At 46.9% G+C, this 24,688-nt stretch overlaps 1 protein-coding gene across 3 annotated transcripts; it reads left to right on the forward strand.

The window, feature by feature from the left end:
* The first annotated feature begins 22 nt into the window (after positions 1 to 22).
* On the forward strand, positions 23 to 24,417 carry LOC610995. Of its 3 annotated transcripts, XM_038546771.1 has the most exons (6): positions 23 to 253; positions 4,155 to 4,356; positions 8,039 to 8,232; positions 20,304 to 20,431; positions 22,968 to 23,114; positions 24,168 to 24,417. In XM_038546771.1, the coding sequence occupies exons 1-6, from the start codon at positions 241 to 243 to the stop codon at positions 24,396 to 24,398; spliced, it is 915 nt and encodes a 304-aa protein (XP_038402699.1). In that variant the 5' UTR covers positions 23 to 240; the 3' UTR covers positions 24,399 to 24,417. The 3 variants fall into 3 exon arrangements, with proteins under 3 accessions (XP_038402699.1, XP_038402701.1, XP_038402700.1); XM_038546773.1 differs by lacking the exon at positions 22,968 to 23,114; XM_038546772.1 differs by lacking the exon at positions 4,155 to 4,356 and having other exon boundaries at positions 26 to 253.
* Positions 24,418 to 24,688: the final 271 nt, after the last annotated feature.

The following is a 24,688-nucleotide window of genomic DNA, read 5'->3' on the forward strand; positions in this document are numbered from 1 at the left end:
CATCATAATGTTGACATTCTAAAGGAGGCTAGAGCCCCCCCAAATCAGGGCCTATGATGCCAGAGAAAGGATGGAGAGGGATCCTTATGAATCCTGGGATTTTGTATAAGGGCAAAGGCTAAGGAGTAGGAAATAAAGTGTGAAATCCTACCAACACACTGTTGAATCTGGACACCTTCCTAAGAATGTCCCACTTCACTAATTGGAAGGTCTCCCAAGTAAGCAAAAGCTTGCTGCCGTATGACAACGTCAGGTAACCAGCTCATCTCTCTCTCTTCCTTTATGTCACCAGGGACAAGTTCTGGCTATGGGCACCACTGCCTTTCTTAAGCACAGGGTTTAGCCAGTCTATCTCCCAGTATTTTAACAATATGGATAAAGAAACCACAAAAAAAGTAAATGTCTTAGCAATATGTAGAAGGGATATGGATATTTTTCTGTATTAACTTACTTCAATGTTATTATATTAAGATGATTTAATAAGTAAAAGTAATGACTGTATTAAGTTAAAGGCATTCACCCTCCCTAATGTGATTCAGCGGCTCTGGCACAAAGGTCCGATGGAAAGGATCAGTCTTGTGAGGACGTCAAGGACAGGGCATCAAAGTTACACAGAACACTCAGAGGCATTGAAAAAAAGAAGCTCATTGTAGGTCATCATTATTCTCTTACTTGAGCTCCCATCCCTCCTTAATGGCAGAGGGGGAAAAAAGTGCTGAATAAGATAACTTATTCGATTCCTGTCTGAAACACTTCACTTTGAGATGAACTCAGCCTCATTTGGGTAAACACTCTGTCAATTCAAAGGTGGCCACTTGTCTCACTTCTCCTCCTTCCGACATGGTATCTGGGTGCAGAGGGAAGATGACATGCCCTTGTGGCTGGCAGCCTTGGTGTCCTCAGCTACCAACCAGTCTTGTTCCTCAATGTCTTGGGTTGGTGTTTGTTTAGGTGTGGTTGATCTCATTCTCCATCGTGGGTGTCCTGCTGGCATCTGTTGCTGATGCCTCAGATCCCTGAGGGTCCCTCAGATTGCCAGGTGTGGGTGCTTTGTGGCCTCTAGCTTCTTTGCTCTGACCATAGGCTGATGCCAGGACACAGCCGCTCTCACTCCTGCACATCCTCTCACCAGGACAGACAGAAACCCTGGACCTCAAGGACCCCTCTAGACCATGGTGGACACAGTAGGAATGCACAGAGTAGGGGGTGAGCCAAGATGAGTCTCCCTCAAACCATCTGGGGTTTCTGTGAGAGTTTCTAACACCTCATCACCCCAATTTTGCTGAAGCCTGGTGGGTTGGGCCACAGGGAAGCAAGGGAGGAGAGACAACCATTTCTTAGGGACCAAGCCATGGTACACATCAAGTCTTACCCTGTCTTCCTGCCTCTTATGGCAACCTTTCTACTTCCTCTTCCTGTCTGGTGGAAAGACTTCTGCTATAAGACTTCTGATCTTCTCCAAGACAGTGGAAGCTACCTCAACCAATAATTTATATTGTAGAAGAAATCAAAGTGGTTTTGCAAAGGTGTGGGAAAAGTATAGGGGAACTGCAAGGAACAGTGGAACCATTACCACCTCTGGACCCGAAACCTGATGACCTGAGGGAAGGACTACCAAACCCAGAAGGATAGAGTGTGGAAAGAGAACCTGTAACCTTCAGGAAGGGTCCTAGCAAGTCAAGGCTCCTTCCAAGGAAGGAGCCAGCCAGAGGAATAAATAGTGGCATCTTTATCCTCCCCTCTTTTGATCCTCTATGGGAGCATCCCATTGGCCAAACCTAACTGGACACCAGAGGCAAGATGGTCCATGGATATGGGAATAAGCAAAGGGTGGACTTGGCAGACAACAGAGGGTATCTACCTACAAAGCTTTTTCCTGAAAAGAGTGTGTGTGTGGGGGGGGGGTCAAGTACAAGCATGTATGAAAGAGAAAATCCCATTGGTATTTTTTAAAAATATTATTTTCCTGAAACATATGTTTTTCTTACCCACAGTCTGATTTCTGTTAGTATTCATCTAAGTTTGTATTTCCATTAGATGCCTACAGGGGCACCTGGTGACTCAGTAGTTGAGCATCTGGCTTCAGCTCAGGTCATGATCCTGGGGTCCTGGGATCTAGTTCTATAACAAGTTCCCTGGGGGGAGCCTTCTTCTTCCTCTGCCTGTGTCTCTGCCTCTCTCTGTGTGTCTCTCATGAACAATTAAATAAAATCTTTAAAAAAAAATGCCCACAAATTTGCTAAGTGTCCTGATGATAACAATAACTAGCCCTAAGTATTTTTTGCAGGCCAAGCATTGTGAAAACTTTTTATTGATGTGATTTAATACTTAAAAGAAGCTTTCAGAGTAAATATTACTATCATCTCCAGTTTAAAGATGGGGAAACTGAGACTGAAAGAGTTAAAGAATTTGTCCAAGGGGCGCCTGGGTGGGGCGGTCAGTTAACTCCTTGGTTCATCTCAGGTCATAATCTTTGGGTCTCAGAACTGAGCCCCAAGTTGGTCTCCGCAATCATTTGAAGGCCACTTGGAATTCTCTCTCCCCTTGCTCTTCCCACTCACTCTGTCTCTCTCAAATAAATAATAAATCTTTAGGAAAAAAAGAAAAAAGAAAAAAAGAATTTGCCCAAGGTCATACAAGCTAGTTGAGAGTCCATATAAGATCCAAGACCAGACTGTCTAGGAGGGACAGAGAGCTGGGAAGGGACAGTGGGGAACTGGGAAAGGCATCTCCTATCACAGCATCAGCTGCTTCTAAGTCACGGTTGACAATCACCGTCTGGAACAGTGGAGGCCCCAGGTCACCAGCCCTGTCTTCTTAGGAGAAGCTTGTGACCCACAATGCATAGGAAAGACCCCCACTTTTAAATGTAACTGTTCAATTAGAATTTTTCATCCAATTTCGCAAGGTTGGCAGACTTTGCTAGACTGTGACAGAGAAACTCCAGCCAGCACCCCAGCACCCCTCCACCCATACGGTAATGCTTGTCAACAGCCTTTACAGGCTACCAACAGCGTTTGTTTCCCATCAAACTGACAACCAGTGTGTTGGTAAGTTTAATAAGAATGATAGGATGGGCCGTTTGTGGTCACCAGCATGAATTAAGTATTACTCTAGGAACTTCGCTTGTGTCACATCACTTAAACTCCACAACAACCCTGCAATTTGCACATATATCATTACCTACTTTACAGATGAAAACATTGGGTCCGGAGACATTAGGTCACAAGCTTAAAGTCATGAAATAAAACAAACAAACAAACAAAACAAACAAAAAAAAAACAGTAAGGCTAAGGGATAGAGTCAGACCTCTCTAGTTTCCAAACTCAGACTTCTTCTACCCAATGACTTTCCCCTGCACAACTCTGAGATTGTAGATACACAAACCAGAAATCCACAGGGACAATCTTACTCTTCCAAGTCAGGTGCCAGTGAGAACCTCCCGATAATGCATTTTGCATTGCAGGCTGCTCCCCCACCCTCCAAATAGTATGCTTCCTAAAAGCACCATCCAGAAAAGAAAAGGAGATAAGCAAACAGAAAAGGAGATAAGCAAAGTAGAGAGCGGGACAGCGTGTACTCAGAAGTGGGCAGACTGGCGGAAAAACAAACAGAATCTGCTGAAAATTAATAGGAAGGCAGAGACGCAGCTGAAGAAATGCTACGAGGTGCCTCGGTTCATGTTTTCTCATACTCGATTCAAAGAGAAAATGTCACTTGTAGAGTTGCTTAAAAAAAAATGAATTCCACTCCCTGGAACTCAAAGGACAATATTAAATAGGTAGATTGTATCATCCCGTAGGCAGGTCTTCCCAGCCCCGAGAACTTCTCTCTCTCTCTCCATCATGATTCTCATCCTCCTTTCTGGATGTTTCCATGATCCCTCTCAGCACCAGCAGCTCTTGGACTCCCTGCACACACACACACCCACACCCACCACCACCACCACCACCTAGTGTTTTTATTCCAGAACAGGAATAAAGTCTGATCAAATAAGAAGTGGCAGAGGAGAAAACCCATGGTTGCATATTTCCACAGGTTGTGCCACCCACAAGATTTATTGTCCACCCTTGACCATCCCTAAATTCCCCAACTCGAGTTGTCTCAAGTTCCACGGCATGTTCTTCCAAATGTTTCTGTCTTTACTTCTAAAGTTACAACAACAAATGACAAGCTTCACCCTTTTGAGAGACTGATTGCCGAGCGACTTCTTCATTTCTACCTGGAGCTTAGAAATTGTGTCCCCAGTTCATATGTTCAGAACGGGTTTCCGGTCCCTACCTTTCCACCAACAGCCATGGCTCCAATAGGACTGCCCCTTCTCGTAAGGAGCACCGGCATCCACCTGCTGCTCAGGTCAGAACACCAGTGGGTCTCTGGGTCTTCCTGTCCCCTGCCCTCTCTAGCAGGGGGGTCTTGCCAAGTCTCCTCCTGAAGCCTCTCCATCCCTCCCCTTCTCTCCACCTCCATCAACACACCTCCCACCCAGGCTGATGCAACCACCTCTCATCCTCCCCCTCAATCTTCCCAATCTCTTCTTCACAGATTGACCAACCTAATCCTCATGAAATGCAAATCCAAGCATGGCATGTTCTCCTGGCTTTCCAGTCGCTCCTGGAATAAAATCTAAAATCCTGAACATTTCCCATGGGGCCCTGCCTGACCCGACTCTGGCCTCTCTCCAGCTGCATCTCACGCCACTTTCACGTTCTCTATCCTCTCCAGCCACACTGGCTTGCTTTCTCTCCCTTAAATATTTTGATCCTGGAATGACTCAAAGCCTCTATGGTGACTGTTTTCTCTGCCCAGATGTTCATCCCCTAGTTTCTCTTTGAATACAGCTTTTCTTACCTTCGGGTCTCAGCTCCTAATTCTTTTGCCCAGAGGCTCTACCGACCACCCATTCCAAGGGGTGGTCTTTGACAGTTACTGGCTTGCTTCCTAATGTCTCTTCTGGCACCTTTCACAAACTACAATGACTTCACTTATATATTTACTTACTATCTGGTTTCCACTCTACTTCCAACACCTAACACAAATACAACAGCAACAAAACCCAAGCGTTGAATGAGTAGAACCCACAGGCATCCTCCCGCAGCTTCAATAAAGCGGAGAGTCAAAGTGAAAGAAGAGATATCGCTGCCTGTGTGTGAAAGCAAACAGCCAGCTAAACTTATATAAATATGCTTTTTAAGTGTAAGTTAAGATCCCAAAGGGTATTTTCTCACTGACGATGTGGACCTGCAGAATGAGATGCAAAGATAATAAACGCATTTAATTTGAAGCAGATGGAAATCTGGTTACTGGTCACTTGACTTGGGGCCCTTTAAAAAAAGTATTCTCGTCAACATTTTGTGAGTATAATTTTTAAGTGCTCTCTTGGAGGACATCCCCAGCTCCCTGATGGTCACCCGATGACAAGGCAAGGCTTAATTGAGTCCTATGGGCCCATGCTCATTTGCATATCTGCCTGGGTCTGGTCGATGGGAAGGCCCAGCTACAACTTTATAAACAAGCATCCTAAAGTGAGTGGAGCACGTTAAGGTCCTTGAGTAGGGCACTAGGGACGTGTATAATAACATATTTATTGAGTGTAGATTTCCTTAATGTGCCAAAATATGCCTTAGGGTTGTCAGTACAAATGTTACAACTTGCTAGAAAAGTTGGAGGTATCTAGTGATCAAACACAGAGCTAATGTTCTTTTAAGCTTAAGAATCTTGTTTTCTTAAAAAGAAAAAAAAGCCTTGCCAGCTACTTCCAACTAGACAGCATACAAATGGACTAAGTGGATCTTTTGAGAGGAGCAAGAGAAACGTCCTAAATGAATAGAAACTTCAAGAACTGCAACTTCGGACACCAAGTTTAGATTCGTAAAAGAAAAATGATGCACTTTTTAAAAAATTGCATGGCATGGAGAAACGTTTAGGTTTCTGTCCAATATCAGTGAGGGTAGTTCAATGACTGGTCCTAACCCGAGGCTCCAAGCAGAGACCTGATGTTTCTATATCCTTAACCATTCTCTCCTAATTATCACCTGTAGGAGGCCAGTTTTCAGATTAAATTTCTTTGGCTTTCAGGGAAAAATATTAAATCCACCAGAGATGTTACCATTTAGTGCTAACCACAAAATGCCAAAGCAAAAATCACGTCCTGCTTTCTGAGTCCTTGCCGTAGTTGGACACTCTTGATGAATCCCAGATGCAACCCTGTGGACTTTCTGCTCCTAACTCTGGTCATCACTGCGGATCTGAGGTTGATTACGCATCCCCCCTCCAACATTCCCTTCCACATAGTAATATTCTGAATCTACTGTCTTTTGTTCTTCTCTACATTTACCCAACACTTTCTCATCCATTCATCCTCCCAACCATCCTCTCATCCATCCATGCTATCCCATCCATCCATCCATCTACCCATCCAATATGGATTAAGGATCTGCCTCTTACTAGATATGCTGCTATGTGTTAAGGAGACATTGGTGAACAAGAAGGAGTCTATGATTTCATAGAACATAAAAATCTAACAGTGGACATAAGTATGGAAACAGACCATTTATTGCACTAAAATGGAGATACTTGAAAGATGCCAGAGGGGCACCTGGGTGGCTCAGCCAGTCAAATGTCTGCCGTTGTCTTAGGTCATGATCGCAGGTTCTAGGGATTGAGCCCTGCATCATTGAGGCTCCCTGCTCAGTGGGGAGTCTGTTTCTCCTTCTCTCTCTGCTCCTTCCCTCCACTCCTACTCTCTCATGCACATGTGCACACGTTTTCTCTCAAATAAATAAATAAAATCTTAAGAAAAATAAAGATGCCAAAGACCAGAGCGAAGGTAGTCTACAGCTCAGGGTGGGGCAGGTGTCATGAACAGCAAGCACCATAGAAGAAGTGATGAGAAGGAGTTCCCCAGGAGGATGAGCATTCAGGGGAAGGAAGGAGGGAAAATATTATATTCAGGCAGAGAGAGGGAGACAAGCCAACCCCAGAAGCCCAAGAGCCAGCAGCATTTTGAGGGCACAGGGATGGTTCTCCTGTTGAAAGGACACTGGGGTAGGCAGGGAGGGGGCAGGAGCAGATTGAGTAGAACAGCAGAGGGAGAAGGAAGCAAGATCAGGAAGGACCTTGTGGGTCTTGTCCAGTGGGATGACTTGGATGTTTGAAAATCACTGAAGGGCCACCTGGATGGCTCAGTTGGTTAAGCGTCTGACTCTTGGTTTTGGCTCAGGTCATGATCTCAGGGTCCTGGGATCAAGCCCCACTGTGGGCTCCACACTGAGTGCAGAGTCTGCTTGAGATTATCCTTCCTGCTCATTTTCTCTCTCTCTCTCTCTCTCTCTCTCTCTCTCTAAAATAAAATCTTAAAAAAAAAAGAAAATCACTGAAGAACTGCTTAATATTCCCCCAATACAGAATTGATACAATGTGAAATGGGGCGGGGATGGGTGGAGAAACAGAAAACACAATTTGGTATGCAATATATTAACCCTACCCCATAAAAATTAAATAGTGTGGTGACACCTGGTACATTGTGGTGAGCACAGCATCAAGTGTAGACAAGTCAAATCACTATGTGGTACACCCGAAAGTAAGGTCACATTGTGTGTCAATCATACTCAAATGTAAAAGAATTTAAAAAGAAAATTGCTTGATATTAAATATATATATATACCAGCTCTTAGATGCTTCCTGAACTCTAGTGTCTCATCTCTGTAAGAACTGTTTTCTTTGTAATATATATGTGTGTGTATGTGTGTAATTCTTTAGTGGCACCACTGGAAATGTTGCATGAGGGACACCTGTTCTCAGGCTGTTCTACTACTTGGGAGATCTTCCCACCCTTCTCTCATTACTGCCACATGCAAATATGCAAGAATAAGCTGACAGCATCGATTTATTTTCTTTCCAGATTGAATGATTTTTCACGAAGTTGAAAGTTCCAGTTCAGTAACCTCCTCTCGTGACCACATGCCGGGCCTCTCATTTGGAAGTTACTGGGTCACTCAGAATGTCGTACCTGATGGTGGATTTTTTTAATCCCTAGAGTTCCCCGTGAGAGGAAGAAGGAGAACAAGAAGCAAGAGGATCTGCCTGAAGACCAGCCCTTGCCTGGTGGGCAGATGCTGCAGAAGGAAGGTGCCCACATCTCCAAGTACAAAGCAAAAGACACAGAAGATGGCAAGGCTACTAAGGAAGGTCCGTCTCTTGGCAGAACAGAACCTCGGAAAGATGCCAAGGGTAAGGCCAGCCCAAGGCTACAGGCCGACCCAGTCCCCATGCATTTGCAGATCCCCTGTGGGTTTATAAAATGGGGTCCCAGGGCTGGAGCCTTTCGCTCAGGGGCAGAACTGCTGGGGTAGGAAAAACATTGTGGTTGCAAAGAGCAAGTCTGTGGAGCTACTGCTCTTTGTAACTGAACTTCTAGCTCAAAGGCTCTAATTTCATTACTCAGGTGTTATCTGGGGCTGTGCCAGGAAGGACCACAGCGATGGGATGAAAGGCCGTGCATGCCAATTGCCTCAGAGGCCACATTCTGTGTCGTGAGCCCCAGAGTCAGCCTCACCTTCTCAGTGACAGCCTCTGATACTTGGGAGGAAAAGCAGAGCACACATTTTTCTGGGGGATGGCTTTGTTCTGGCCAAGGGACTCCAATGATCACTTTTGCTTCTGCGGAGTTGGGCTCTTCCATGCGGGGCTGCCTCTAAGCCCAGCAAAGCCCAGGCCTGAGCCCCAGACATGTCCCACCAAGGCAGGGAACAGCCACTGGCCAACATGGTCTCCCTTCAAGTATGAGGAACAAGTCACTGAGGGTCAGTGGCAGGTGTCTTCAGAGCAGGAGCAGCAACCCCAGAACTGATCCATGGGTTGGCAGCTACACCAGCTGGAAGCTTGTCTCCTTGTTTCCCCTTTTGTAAATTCTCCCCCCCCCTTTTCTCCTCCCTCACCTACCTATTCCCCAAGGGATGACTTACCATTGCCTGTGGCTCTCAAGCTCTAATTTACCAACCCTGAGTTAAACACATGGAGCAGCCGGCGGCGTCTGCGCCCAGAAGGCCGGGGGGCGAATCATCCCTGCATCTCCATCCTTCTCTAGCTAAAGAAGTCAAGCCTTCTGCAAATATATCCACACGGCATTTCCCCTGTGTGTGCCCCACTGACAGGGGAGAGGAAAGCAAGGGGGGGCAGGTGAAAACTTCTCTTTAAGCCTCATTTGCCAAGTGGAAAATGCAGCTTCTTCTGGTCAGTAACGTGGAGCTATCACTTACTCCGCGTGCTAAGCACAAAGGCAAATGAGAGTGGCCAGAAGGGGATCCATAAATTCTCCTAATTACCTCCAGAGCCCCATCCGGGCTGAATCAGAAGGGCCTTTCGTTACACCGCCAGGGCTCACTTCTTGAAAATTGTGGTTTCGCCTCCCTAAAAGTCTTCTGGATGCTAGTCACATTCGGGCCGAGGAGGGCCCTGACGACCAGGACCAGATAAGAGAGGGCTTGGAAAGTGGGTTTTTGGTTTTTTTTTTTTTTTTTTTTTGCAAAGCTCGGTCTTATTCCCCTTCTACTGAAACTAGTAATTAAGGAGAATTGCAGGGTAAGGAAAGAGAAGAGAAGAGATGTAGCAAAAGTTGGAGAGAGAGAGAGAGAGAAAAGGAGAGAGAGAGAGAGGAGCCCCTTTATTTTGGGATAAAGGCCTCAGCCTGGAAGCCAAGCAAGTGCAACACCTTCACTGCAGACCGAGTGGAGGATGAGCTAGAACCTTGACAGGCAGGTGGGGGAAAGCTCTGGCCTCCTCCCGCCTCCCAGCTCAGCTGCTTGCTGCGGGCACGCAGGAAGCCCGGGGCTTTTCCAGACACCTCCTTGGAGCAGAATGGTATTCCCCCCCTCTCTTCCAACCTTCCCAGTTTCCATTCCTTTCCAGTTCCATGTAGGGATCCAAGTCCCCCTTTGCTTTTCGATCTGAGTCTCACAGATCGGGCCGTTTCATGCCAAGCCAGATAAGCAACAGGGACTTGAGGGAGCACAGAGGATTCGTTCTGTGACTCTGCGCATCTTTGTTGAGCACCCACCCTGTGGCAGGTTCTTTTCCAAGTGCTGAAAATACCTCGGTGAATAAAATGGACAAAGATAATCAAAGACACTAATGCCCCAAGGGGACCTGGTGTGTTCTCTGGCTCACCCCCGGCCTAACAGGAGAGCACCATTGGCGGAGCCTGCGTGTGAGCAGCCCTCCTGCCCACTTAGGGGCCAGTCTGGGCCCCATCAGTTATCTCAGGAGAATGCCAGGGTTTGCTCCAGAAGAAAGCAGTGCTTTGGGAAGCTTTGGAGACATTGATCCTGAGAGCCTGAAGGTCATCGGAGTCCACAGGCTCCACCCTTGGGAGCACTTCTGTTTCTTATTTTCCTCCCACTTGAAAGTAATTAGGCTTTTTCTTCCATGTAGGGGTTTCTACCCACTTCTGACCCCAAAAGGCTCGGGAAATTACAAAGCAAGCTTTCCAACAGATGCTTTTACCAGCGTCAGACAGTCCTACACGGCTGCCAATTTGCTCTCACTACCACTCGCAAGCCTGACGCATTAAGAAGAGAGAGGCCCGAGGCGAGTGGGCCTGCTTGCTTGTGGAATGCCCGGCTGCAGAAGCGAGGTGGTCTTTCCCCGGCTGCGGGGGTGCTCCTCGCCCCACGGAGGATCCGCCAGGCAAGGGATCCTGGCAGGAAACACTGACGAGTGTAGGATGTAAAGATCCATCAACAGTGGAGTGGTGGAGTGTGCGTGTGTGTGCACACGCGTGCATAGGGAAAGAGAGAAAGACTGAGTCAGAGAGAAGGATGGATAAAGGGAGGGAGGGAGAGTCATAAACATTTAAGAAATGGGTGAAATGGGCTCGCTTGGAAATGTGCGGTTTCCACAGCAATTTTTGGAATCTCGGGGCATAGCAGAGCAGGGGTGACTGCCTCAGAAGCATCTGCAGCCACTCCCCAGTCCGAAAGCCATGTGTTGTATGAAATCCGAACCACATCCCTCGCCTATGACCCGCCTCCCCTGGAGGGGGGGGGCGGGGGGGATCTGGGGGAGATTTGGAAGACTGTAGATCAAAAGGAGAGCTTGCTCCAATTTGTCAGAGTCAGGAAAACACATCATTCAGACCAGTATTGGGTAACTGCACATCCTGTCTGAACATGCTCACCAAGCCTTGATGGTTTAGCAGAGCATGACTTGGTTTTTTTCTCTGAAAGCAACAGATAATGGAAAAAGAAAGGAGAGGAGACAGGGCAGGGGCGCAGAGACGACGAAGGGTCTCCGTGCGACTCGTCCCGGATTTGATTTGGGTGCTTTGGTTCTCCCTTGTGCAAAATGGGGAGTGCGTCATGCTCAGAGCACCCAAGAATCACCAGGAGGGAAGAGATCTTCAAGGTCGCAGGCTGTATGAGTTCTAGCAATCTTGGGGTGGAGACTTTTGGGTTTTCTATGTAGAGTATCATGTCATCGGCGAAGAGGGAGAGTTTGACTTCTTTGCCAATTTGAATGCCTTTAATGTCTTTTTGTTGTCTGATTGCTGAGGCTAGGACTTCCAGTACTATGTTGAACAGCAGTGGTGAGAGTGGACATCCCTGTCTTGTTCCTGATCTTAGGGGAAAGGCTCCCAGTGCTTCCCCATTGAGAATGATATTTGCTGTGGGCTTTTCATAGATGGCTTTTAAGATGTCGAAGAATGTTCCCTCTATCCCTACACTCTGAAGAGTTTTGATCAGGAATGGATGCTGTATTTTGTCAAATGCTTTCTCTGCATCCAATGAGAGGATCATATGGTTCTTGGTTTTTCTCTTGCTGATATGATGAATCACATTGATTGTTTTACGGGTGTTGAACCAGCCTTGTGTCCCAGGGATAAATCCTACTTGGTCATGGTGAATAATTTTTTTAATGTACTGTTGGATCCTATTGGCCAGTATCTTGTTGAGAATTTTTGCAGCCATGTTCATCAGGGATATTGGTCTGTAATTCTCCTTTTTGGTGGGGTCTTTGTCTGGTTTTGGAATTAAGGTGATGCTGGCCTCATAGAACGAATTTGGAAGTACTCCATCTCTTTCTATCTTTCCAAACAGCTTTAGGAGAATAGGTATGGTTTCTTCTTTAAACGTTTGATAAAATTCCCCTGGGAAGCCATCTGGCCCTGGACTCTTGTGTCTTGGGAGGTTTTTGATGACTGCTTCAATTTCCTCCCTGGTTATTGGCCTGTTCAGGTTTTCTATTTCTTCCTGTTCCAGTTTTGGTAGTTTGTGGCTTTCCAGGAATGCGTCCATTTCTTCCAGATTGCCTAATTTATTGGCGTATAGCTGTTCATAATATGTTTTTAAAATCGTTTGTATTTCCTTGGTGTTGGTAGTGATCTCTCCATTCTCATTCATTTGGAGAATATAAATAATAGTGAAAGGGAATATAAGGGAAGGGGGAAGAAATGTGTGGGAAATATCAGAAAGGGAGACAGAACGTAAAGACTGCTAACTCTGGGAAACGAACTAGGGGTGGTGGAAGGGGAGGAGGCCGGGGGGTGGGAGTGAATGGGTGACGGGCACTGGGGGTTATTCTGTATGTTAGTAAATTGAACACCAATAAAAAATAAATTAAAAAAAAAAGTCGCAGGCTGACCACGAAGAGCCTGACACACAGTAGACCTAAGTAACCCCAATCCGTCAGTGGTCACCGAGGGAAGGAGCGAACGTGTGAACGCTGGGATCCCTATATGCCCTCTCTGCAAGCAGTAGGTCAATCTGAAATGCCAGCAGTCACGTGGCCATCTACTGAGGTGGACCGCTCTGTCTTTGGCAGCTGCCGCTGTGAGCATCATAAGCAAATCTGAATCCAGAGCCGCCTTCTAGAAGCTTCCATCACTGGTTCCAATTCCACCCATTGGGGCTGGGTGACATGGGTCGGATCATTCCCCTGCGTGGCAGTCTTTCCTAACTGCCATGTCTCCCACTGGGTTCACTCTTCTTTGGGCTAGTATTCTCACCTCCTTCATCCAGGCCCCAAATAACACAGAGAGTTTTAGGATCTTAGCGTCTGCACCATTGTCATCGTTGTCTTCTGTACGAGAGACAGTTTGTGAGATGCTCCTGAGCTGAGTTCAGTGGTTCAGCTGTGATTGGGCCAGGGAGGGAAAAGTGGGTCTGTCCCCTTCTTGGGGCAGATCCCATGTCTAATGATGCAGGCAGTGGCCTCACTGGCGTATGCAGTGGCTACAGCCCACTCCTCTTACCCCAAACCTGAATGTACCCAAATAGAGGCTCAGTTAAGTGTTGCTAAAAGACAAAGAGTAACTCCTTCTTGGCTCTTCTTTGCCTCAGACAAAGTTAAAGCACATCAGGGCTGATGAGTGATTGATTCATTACTGTGATCAAATTCTCTTTCAACCACCCTATTCCCCATCTCACACCATCAGGCATATTTCCCACGAGCCAGTAATGAAGGAGAGAGGCATCCCTGAATCCCCCTCACCCTGATTATAACTCCTGAAAAGGATCTTTAAATTACAATAAAGATGTCGAATTATTCCTCGCACATGTTAACACTGGACAGTTTACCAAGTATTTTTCAAATAGTTGAGATATGTACTTTATTTTTTAGATTTTTTAAAAAAGATTTTATTTTATTTATTCTTGAGAGACACACAGAGAGAGGCAGAGAGAGAAGCAGGCTCTCTGTGGGGAGCCCGATGCAGGACTCACTCCCAGGACTCCGGGACCATGCCCTGAACCCAAAGCAGATGTTCAACCACTGAGCTACTCAGGCGTTCCTATATGTTAGAGTTTATATCAGACAGAAGTGCATTTGCCCTGAGGGGATTCGAAGAAAAGAGTTCCACCAACAGAAAGATGAATGCATTTCCCCCATGTGACAAGATGTCCAGAGGAAGGATGGTAGGGGTGTCCATGATGGCATCAGAGACCCAAGCTATTCATAGCTTCCTCCTCCTCCTCCTCCTCCTCCTTCTTCTTCTTCTTCTTCTCCTCCTCCTCCTCCTCAAGATAAGTCTTCATGCTCACAAAATGACTGCTCAGCTCTGTGCATCACATCCACCTCCCAGGCAGAAAGAAGAAAGGTGAATAAAAAGAAAAGAGGAAGATACTGGAAGAAAACAGTAACTTTCCAAGATACCCCTTCTCCACCAACAAACTTTTGCACATGCACACACACACACACACACACACACACACACACTGGAAGAGCTGGATTAAAATGTACTTTACTACTACTAGAAGCAAGGATTAGCTTTTATTCAGGGATGGACAACCCTAATAATCATGATGGCCTCAACTCTGGATCCAATCAGAAAAGTAGGTCGGCATTCTCTCAACAGAAGCAAAACAGATGGATGTCACCATGTGCCCCTGGCCATGTCTCTTTTTTTCTTGAGGTTTCTTTGATGTTCGGTAAATTGGCTCTCGTGCTCCCATTCCTTTTTAAAAGAGTCTTCCTCAGTCCTTCTCTTGGAAGTGCATGACTTCCAAACGTGTCTACATGTGGGGCCAGCTGCGAGCGTGACTCTGAAAAGACACCCTCTCCATGCCTGTTGCTCCGATCCCCACTGTGTGGAGAAACCATGTGTGGCTGAATCAGGACCCAGTGTGGTGCCTATTATAGGGAACACTGATAGAAGGCAAACAGAAATCGCTAACTGCAACAAGGCGGAAATAAGTACAACGGTTTTGAAAAACCAAAAGAAGCTGATGCAACTAAAAGATCATGGAGAAAGAAGGATATTAGATATAATAAAGTGGAGAACATATGTTCTTTTTCTGTTATTGTGTGTTAGGGTCCCAAAAGTCTGATAGCGTTTGGATGGTTCAGATTAAAGTATTTTAGGAAAGTCAATGTGGTGAAAGATCTAAGATGGACTTGATTTCAAATATATATATAAATATATATAATAAATATATATAATATACAAATATAATGTGTAAATATATATTATATATTATCAATATAATATGTAAATATAATATAATAAATATATATATATCTGCAATAACCTAGTTAGGAGAAGATGGGAGTCTAGACTGGCAATGGAACTAAAAAGGAGAACAGCATAAAAAGACCTTCCAGGGGCTGGATGGCTCAGTGGTTGAGCATCTGCCTTTGGCTCAGATGGTGATCCTGGGGTCCTGGGATCAAGTCTCATATCAGGCTCCCCACAGGAAGCCTGCTTCTCCCTCTGCCTGTGTCTGTGCCTCTCTCTGTGTCTCTCATGAGCAAATAAATAAAATCTCAAAAAAAAAAAAAAAGAAAGATCTTTCAAAGAGGCAATTGACAAACCTCAGGAACGTTCATGATACAGAAGATGACTGATGGCAAAATCCAAGTCAATTCTAAAATTTTTAACTAACAGAGAGATGAATTATTAGGTCCAACAATTTGAAAAAAAAAGAAAGAAAGAAAAGAAAGAAAGAAAGAAAGAAAGAAAGAAAGAAAGAAAGAAAGAAAGAAAGAAGAAAGAAAGAAAGAAGAAAGAAAGAAAGAAAGAAAGAAAGAAAGAAAGAAAGAAAGAAAGAAAGAAAGAAAAGAAGAAAAGGAAAAGGAAAAGAAAAAGAAAAAAGAAAAGAAATTCCTCTGGGAGGTATATGTATACAGAATTTTGATGTCAGAATCAAGTTTATTTCAACCACCACAACCCCCCCTCAAAAAAAGAAACCATGTGGGACATACGCTGACATCTCCTGCTTCTGGTTCTACTTTGCTTCACAAAGTAGCAGGCTCTGATATCAGCCTTGGTTTTGCCCTATTTATAGTTTACAGAAGATCAGTGAACTGATGCACATGAGCCTTATTTCTCAAACTGATGGTAGTTGTCAGTGCCAAACAACAGGGAGTCAGAAATGTCAGGGGTCCACTCACATTCCTGATGTGGACTCTTGGCCAAGCCCTATAACTTCTCTACATCATTATTCCTTCACTAGTGTATTAGTTTTCTATTGCCGGGTAACAGAATTACCACAAATTTAGCAGTTTACAGCCATGCCTGCCCATATCTCAGTTTCCATAGGTTACGAGTCCTAGCTGGGTCCTCTGCTCAGGACTTATCTGAGACTCAGGGTCCTGCCAGAGTCCATTTGCTTGCAGCTTTAGAAATCTTGGTGGCATGTTGGGGTGCCTGGGTGACACAGTTGGCTGAGGGTCGGACTCTTGATTTCAGCTGGGGTCATGATCTCAGGGTCGTGAGCTTGAGCCCCAAGTCAGGCTCCGCGCTCAGTGTGGAGTCTGCTTAGGATTCTCTTTCTCCCTCTGCCCCTCCTGCTCATGCACACTCTCTCCCTCTCCCTCTCTCTCTCTCAAATAAATAATTTTTTAAAAAGAAAAAGAAAAAGAAATCATGGTGGCATGCTTCTGTACGGCCAGCATGACTTGAGTCTCGAGCCTCTTGAACTTCTTTTAAGGGGCTCACCTAATTAGGTCAGGCCCACCCAAGATAAACTCCCTTTTAATTAATGATCAGGGGCCCTAATTCCATCTTCAAAATCCTTTCATCTTTGCCACAATGTAACATCCTCATGGGCTACATCCCATATATTCACACTCAAGCAGATGGCAGAGTCTGAGGCCATCTTAGAAGTCGGCCTCACCCTATAAAATGCAGATACAAATAGGACCTGTCTTATATGGTGGCTCTGAAGATAAGTGAGATGGTGAATATAACAGGAAGCATCCAGCAAGCAGCAGCTGCTATAACTATTCCAGCATTTCTGAGCAGCTACTACATGGCAGGCCCCATGCAAGGAGCTGGGGATTCAGAAAAATATTAATGCAAATCTTGCTCTAAAAAAAATCATGACATTCCTCTAACACTAAATACTCCCCCCACCCCCAACTCCCATTCAAAAGCTGGCAAGAAGCAATAAAGCTTTAAAGCCCAACTAAGTGACTTTTTGATACAAAGTCTCAGGGTGGGTTTTTTTTTTTTTTTTTTCAGTTATTGAAGCCACTCTCAAAAATAAGAAGTGCTGACTCCAATTGAACACTGTAATCCGCAAGATTATTATTTCCACCCTTAAAATCCCCCCCTGGCCTGGCCGCTAACTTGCAGTCAGAGGAGCGGCTGTCTGGTAATAATACCGTGTCAGCACAGGTGAACTCAACTCTCCCCCAGTGGTTCTTAGCCTGGGCTGCACAGGGTCAAATCCCCCCGGAAGGGCCTGTCCAGGGTCCCACCTGCCCAAACACAGGTCCATTTGGCCTGGGGTGCAGCCTTGCTTTGGAATTTTTAAACCCCCCACCCCCGCCCAAGATGCTCCAACACACCACTAGGGATGAGAATTCCTGCTGGAGCCAAAGTCTGATAGTTCCCCACAGTCTGGAAGCCAAATTCCCCTTAAAGAGAAACTGCTGAAGACAAGACGGGCCAGACACCAGAGCAGCAATAAAGGATTTTTCCATTTACTTGCAGCAAAGAGATGGAAATTCAACACATTTCGCACCTTTTCAAGCCACTCTCCCAGGTCTGGACCGCTGTTCCTTTGCACAGACAGCCCGCCCTGGGTGGGGAGAAGCTGGGATCCTGCTGAGCACAGGATACGTTGCCCAGAAAGCTGCAGATGCTCAGCACGTCTTCCTCTTGCTCATTCAGTCTTTATTGACTCTGTCACCTGCGTGTACGGAGCACCTGCTGTACCCCGAGCTTCAGGTTGAATGCTGGGGCTTCAAAGACCCACAGACCCCAAACTGTGCCTTTAAGAGCTCAGAGTCTAGTGCCAAGATGCAAAGAAGCCCTTCCTATACCAGGCAAGAAGTGCTTTCTGGATTGAGGGTGTGGAGCTAGTTTTTATGTTGTAAATAATCTTTTTAAAAACCTTCCCAGTCTTCTAGGACTATGTGTATTTCTCTCCAGGGTTTAATCACTCCCAGAGGGCAAACTCTTTCCAACTTCCCCTCCATCTCCGGGGCGACTGTTCCCTCCCCACCCCACCCCCAACCCCCCAAAATTGCCAAGGATAAGAACATAAAAATGTCTTAAATGTCATAATTATTCCATAAGGAAAAAGAGCAACATGAAACCCCAGTTTTCTCTCCTCCCATCCCTCCTATAACCCTCCAAAGTTTTTCTCCCGGACAAAGGGGCGCGCGTCGCAGCCTGGGAACACATCCTGAGCTCAGTGGGGGCTGGCTGTGTCCACCTGCCGAACAGTCCCTGCTTCCAGCAGAACTGATTGCCAGCGCAGCAGAAAGCAGACACTTATTGACCGAGGAAGCTTTGGCAAAGCCCATGGGAGCTGCATTCCTTTTTTTTTTTTTTTTTTTTTAGAGAGGGAAGGGAGGGGCAGAGGGAGAGAGAGAATCTTAAGCAGGCTCCATGCCAGAACCCTGAGATCATGACCTGAGCCAAAATCAAGAGTCGGATGCTGACCCAACTGAGCCACCCAGGCGCCCCTGGATTCCTCTTTTAAGATAATACTGAGCCAGTGGCAGCTGTTTGAGACAGAGCAAAGTGTAGCCTGGTGGTGTAAAATTAGGGCAGGATTTGGTTGGCCTGGTCTGGGGGGGACCTTTCCTCCCAGAATAACACATGCTCTTCCACGGAACTAAGAAGTAGTTCAGCTGGCAGATCAGGGCCCCCCAAGCCCCTTCCCCCTTTCATTTGTCTTATTATCACTTGCTGAGAATCTACTGAGTACATGATCCTGGGCTAGGCTCTGCTAGCCCACCACCACCCTACTTCCACCAATGAAAGTTTTTAAAATATCAGAACCTTCCCATGGTCTCAAAAATTAAGTATTCCAGCAGATGCAGAAAGAATCATTCCGAATTTTTTTTTTCCTACTCTGGCATCCTGGGGAAATTGCTACGTCAAGTTTGCTTCATTCTCTAGTTTGAAATTCTGTTGGAAGAGCAATGTTTCATTCCGGGCTGCTGACAGCTTTCAGGAGCCACATGGGCAAATACCACCCAGACCCAGGTCTCCCACGCTGGCTGTCCTTACAACTTCAGCTCTTAAAATCTAGAGAAAAGGACACAAGCAACACTCAATACCATGGCTGCCTCGGTAGAGGAAAACCTAGAGACGGTGTTACGTGTTTGGTGTATGGGGTGGGGTGAGGGGAGGGTATGGGGATAAACAATCCTGTCCAACACCATTAGGAAGTTAGGTTACACAGAGGCAGAACTGCATCACAGGCCTCCAAGTTGCCCGTGTGAAAATTAGTGATTAAGGGTCACCATGATGAGATCATTTACTCCAGGACTCCAGAGGCTTGTATCTCTAAATGAGCCTCGTATCCCTAAATTGGTTTAAATGTGGTCACGCATCAAGTCTAGAATAGGACCTGGATGGCTTCAAGGTCCCTGGGAACCCTCGATTTTGTCATTGAATTAGACCAGCCAGCCTAGGCTTGGTTTGCTTAAGGCTTGGTCATGGGCCAGACGCCTGTCTTGTATAGCGATTTTGAAATTGCTGAGAAAACTTCAGAATACTCATTTCTATTTTGGAAATTAGCACTTGTCTCCTTGCAACAGGGGGTGTATCCAAGCATCCACTAATCAGGGGTTGGCAAACTACAGCCCATTAGGCCAAATTTGTCCTGCCATCTGTTTTGTAGGACTTGCAAACTAAGAATGGTTTTGCCATTTTTAAATGGCTGAAAAAAAAATCCAAAGGATAATATTTTGTGATACAGGAAAATGATAGGAAAGTTAAATTTGTTGCCCATCAATAAAAGTTTTATTGAACCACAGCCGCACCTACTTATTTACTTGTTATCTATGGCTACTTCTGTGCCACAACAGCCATGTCGTGTAGTTGCTACAGGGGCCATGCGGCCCACAAAACCTAATAGATGTTTACCATCCGGCCCATCCAGAGAAAGTTTTCCGACTTCTGCACTAATATATAAAAAAATAATAATAATTCCGCATAAGTAAAAAAAGTGGGAAAGATGACATAATTCATTATTTAATTAACCTAATTAAATGACCAACGTGTAGCCCATAACGATCTTCTCTGCTCAACCCAGAGCAATAATTAACTCTTGAGGCATCAGCAAAAACAATTTGCCATTAATGCACCCAGCAAAGGGAATTGCCCACCGTGCTTATCATATTCCAGAAAGCAAATCACATGGGTTCGATGTGTCTCTCCCAATGAGGGCTTTCATTCTTGGTTCTGGGTTGAGGGTCTGCTTCCTTTGCTGCGGCGCGAACCTTCTTTGCTCTTCTGTGGGTGGGACCAAACACAAAGAAAGTAATCCTGGTCTGGGAGGGAAAGAAGCCAACACTGTGCATGGACCCTGCAGCATGGCATTTCTCTCCTCCCTTCCCTGGAACAGACTGGAAGCTGCTGATCCCCCTGGGACCTGTCTACCCACCATTAATCTCGAGTCTGAGCACCAGCAAAGCTGTGAGACAACACTGGGACTTGTCTCCTCCAATAGCAAAGAGCTTACGAATACATGACGTGAGTCTTCCAAGGATCCCTTTTTGCCTTATCCTTTGTGCACTGAGAAATGAGAGTGTGCCCCACACAGGGGTAAGCTCAGCACGCCAAGTGCTGACAAAGACCAAAGGAGCCAGTGTCAGTGGTTTCTCTTCCCTGATGTCCCCAGCCCACCCCCCATCACCTTCTGTCACCACATGGGACCAGTGCAGGGGAAGAAACAAAGCCCTGAACCAATCCCTCCATGATTCAACCTCATCAGGGCTCCCCTAAAAGACAAAAGAAGAAATCCTCAAAACCAGATAGTTTTCCAGTGCTCTGAATGGTTTTTTCCACCCCAGGACACCTCTGCTTCTTCTCCTGGCCCTGAATTTGTCACACCTCCAAGGCCTAAGATGTGAGGTTTCATCCCCTAACACCCTACCTTGTGGCTCACAGGTTCATTTTGCTTTGTGAGACAGACGTGTTTGAGAAGTTTGGTGGTCATCTAACCCTGTTGTCCTAAAACCCAGAAATGGCTTTCTTCTAAACTGAATCGCTCGCTCATGTGACAAATGTCTGTGGAGCGCTCCCCCCTGCAGGACATGTAATCATGTAGGTGGACAATCCGTGCGGATGGAAAAACAGAGGCCCTGTGCTCACGGACCTTAGAGTCTAGCTGAGACATGGGCAAGGAGAGAGACACTCACAGGGAGTCGAGAGGGGGACCGAGACCCCCGGAGTAAATGGTATGGAAGCCCGAAGGTGGAGGATCCCACTCTGGCTGGGGAGCTAGGGCGTCACTGACTCTGGTGGAGGTGGCCCTTCACTGGGAGCCAAAAATCAGAGCCCTGAAGTACGAATAAGAGTGAGGCAGGGGAAGGCAGGGCAGGGACAGAGGGGGAAGAGACCAAGGCAAAAAAGGAGGCACGTGTTGATTGTGTTAAAAATGTGATGATGGTGCTGGTGATGCTGGTTCTCCCAGAGAAAGGCGACCTGGCAAGTCAGGAAAAGGAGGAGGTCGGCCTGGAGGGAGGCCAGGCTGGAGGCCTCTCATGGTGCACTGCAGATTTGCTTTGCCCTCTGGGGGCTCTGGCCCCTTCCAGAGCACTCAGGGGGCCCCAGCCCCATCTATGCTCCAGCAGCTTCATGCCATTGCTCTTCAAGGTGGGCTCTGAACACCACCTTCCTTGGAACGGAGTCACCACCCAGAAGCAATGCAGTGAATTTATACGTGATGCCAGAGAAGGTACGGGAGAGACCTCAGGAAAGTCCTCCCACCTGGCTGGGTCTCAGTTTCTCCACCCAGGAAGTGGGATGTTTGATCCCTGGAATCCCTCGTGGTCCCTGGTCTTGGTCAGCCCCTTCGCCCGCCTCCAGAGCTGCTGTCACAGTGTCCTTGTGGCTCCTTATGGTCAGTGCTGGAAAGCAGCAGAACAACATGCATCTTTGTTTCCTGCTGTGTGGGAGGCAGGAAACGGCCCAAGCCCCTAATTGGGATGAGATTCCTGCGGCGTGTCCAGCCGCCCACTCGCTGGCAGCCCCCCACCCTCCCAGGTGTGTCAGCCAGGAAGGAGGGCATGCCAGCAGCAGGAACCCATCCCCTACTCACGTTCCTAACCGTGTCCCTGCCTCTTGGGGGTGTAAACGAATCACGATGTGGATAGAGACCGTGTTTGCTGAGCCTCCTCAGCAAACAGCACCAGGCATGCCTGGGGTGGCCCCGGGGTCAGAATCTAGGCTGGACACTGCTCTCCCACTGGCCACACGGGCAGGGCCAGAGGAGGAACCAGCTCCTTGGAGAAACTGATGTACAAACAGAATTAGATGCTCTGTAGTCAGCCCAAGGGGGTTAGGGCAGGAGAGGGATCTGAGTGAGGGTGAGATGGGCAGGATCCGGGAAGGCCAGGCGAGAGCAAGCATCACAGCAGTCAGAAGGCAGTGCCTGGCACTGCTCAGGCAGTGGGCACCCCACAGGACCCCCCAATAGACAGCTGGGTCCGGGCAGGGCAGTGAAGGGGAACACTCTGGCTGGGGAAATCCACGGCACGCTTCCAGTGGAATGTGAGCGGGGCTCCTTTGCTCCTCTGTTTCAAGTAGAAGTGAGATTAGAATCGCAAGATAAGACCCTCCGACATATGTTGCACCCCGCCTCCGGTCCCTTGCCTCCAAGAAGGATGGCCTTCAAGCCCTGGCATTCTTGACATTCCAGTTTCATATCAACCGTGCCATTTCAAGGCCGGAAAAAGGCGTAAATAATCCACTATACGAGGTGGGGGTGGGGGTGGGGGTAGGGGGGTGAGTCAAGGCCCTGGAGCAAGTAGCAAGCTCTTAACTAGAACTCAGCGCCCTGACCCCCGGTCTGGTGTGCCAGACTCCCAGCAACAAACAGAAGGGTTGTACCCTTGAGCCATCTCCCAAGGCCACAGAAAATTAAGAAAGGTAAGTGGACGTCCGACTAATAAATGAGAGGCATGGACAAGAGCTGCCTTGTCTTGGTGTGAGCACGTGGCACTTGGTAACCAGGTGCTACCCCGGCTCCTCACTGCGGGGGCATGTGGCCTGTCTGCCCCAGCAGGGCCCCTTCCAGCACTTTCTGGACATGAAGGCAGAGAAGAGACTGGCCGGCCAGAAGGAGCGCCGCAGTCGCTTTGGGGACATCGCCGTGCACAAGCGCTACCAGTTTGGGCAGTTCTTCTCCCCTTTCCAGGCTCTCGCCACAACGGTGAGCAAGCTGCTTCTCCTTGGGAAAGGGTTTTTAAGTCTTTTAGTGAGAACTCTGACAAACCGCAATTCTTTCCCCTTTCAAGAAATGTATTAGTCAGTTCTGGCCGCAAAAATGCTGTGTAACAAAACTAGCCTAAAATTTACTGGCTTGCCACTGCAGCCACCCAAGTTTCTCACTCGCTAGCCTGCAGAGAAATGCACTTGTTCCATTTCTGCTGACTGCGGGTTTGTAGGGTAAGAGGGAGCAGAGAACTGAGAACAGTAAACCCGGCTACACCGAGAGACTAAACATGGCCTAGTGCCTAAGAGACGGTAACCTTAGGGTTAGGGGGAGATTGGAAGGCAAATGGTTGCAGCTGTGGTGTTCGGAGATAGGATAGCTAGCTAGCTGTGGTCTCCTCATTTCAAGAGGAGAGAGAGGTCTGGGGAAAAGGGAAGTTTTTGTGATAAGGGAAGATGGTTCTGGCTCCTATCCCTCTACCCCACCTGTGAACTTCTGGACTCAGTCCAAGTGGGACCATTCCAAAATGCATTTCCTTCAAACCATTACGGTGATGTCTTTCTAGACATACATTCCTATGATTCTAATATTTATGTGTACATATGAATAGATTCCCCGGGCTTGTAGTGATTTCAGTTCAAAACGTTTGGGGGAGGTCTTGGAATTCCCTTTGGTAACAAATTTCCTGTCCACCACGTTCATGCATCGGCACTTGGGCACTCCTTCCCAACCTTGTTCACTTCATCAGTTGGCAGGGTGACCAACTCGTCCTTGTTTTGCCATGGATTGGGAACAGCAGCACCCATGTGTTGAGTTTGTGCCATGTGCCAAGTATAGCGCTAAAGACTTTACCAATCCTTAATCTCCATGACCTCCATGTTAACATCATTCCCACATTATCGATGAAGCAGGAAAGGCTGCTTCCTTAACATGAACTTGCTCAAGATTATCACTGCTCAGTGCAGAGCCAGGCTATGAACCTGCTATGCTGGGGCAGGTGCTCCTTTCTCTCCACATTCTATGTCATTGCCATTATTCTCCACCTTGTAGGAGATGAAAAGACTGGTGTCTCCCCGGGACCTGCCCCTGAATTCGCACCTGCAGAAAATGAGCATTCCATGCACTGCTGAAGGGAGCCTCCAGGATTTATCCTTGTCTTCCACAGAGCTGGGTGTGAGAAACAATGACAGCAACCATGAGAAAGAAAAGTCAATGAGTCACACTAAAACGCCTTTATTCCCCCCAATAGTTAAAGCAACAAAATCGAAAGACATGAAATAATAAAAATTTTAAAACTGCATTCTGGCACCTTATTACAGGGTTTTGCATTAAGACAGTTAGAGCCCAGGGCAGCCCGGGTGGCTCAGTGGTTTAGTGCCACCTTCAGTCCAGGGCCTGATCCTGGAGACCCGGGATCGAGTCCCACATCGGGTTCTCTGCATGGAGCCTGCTTCTCCCTCTGCCTGTGTCTCTGCCTCTCTCTGTCTCTGTGTGTCTCTCATGAATAAATAAATTAAAAATCTTAAAAAAAAAAAAAAAGAGAGACAGAGCCCAGAGACTCAGGAATGCTG

The sequence above is a fragment of the Canis lupus genome, chromosome 9, assembly GCF_011100685.1.
Source record: "Canis lupus familiaris isolate Mischka breed German Shepherd chromosome 9, alternate assembly UU_Cfam_GSD_1.0, whole genome shotgun sequence".
Lineage (NCBI taxonomy): Eukaryota > Metazoa > Chordata > Mammalia > Carnivora > Canidae > Canis > Canis lupus.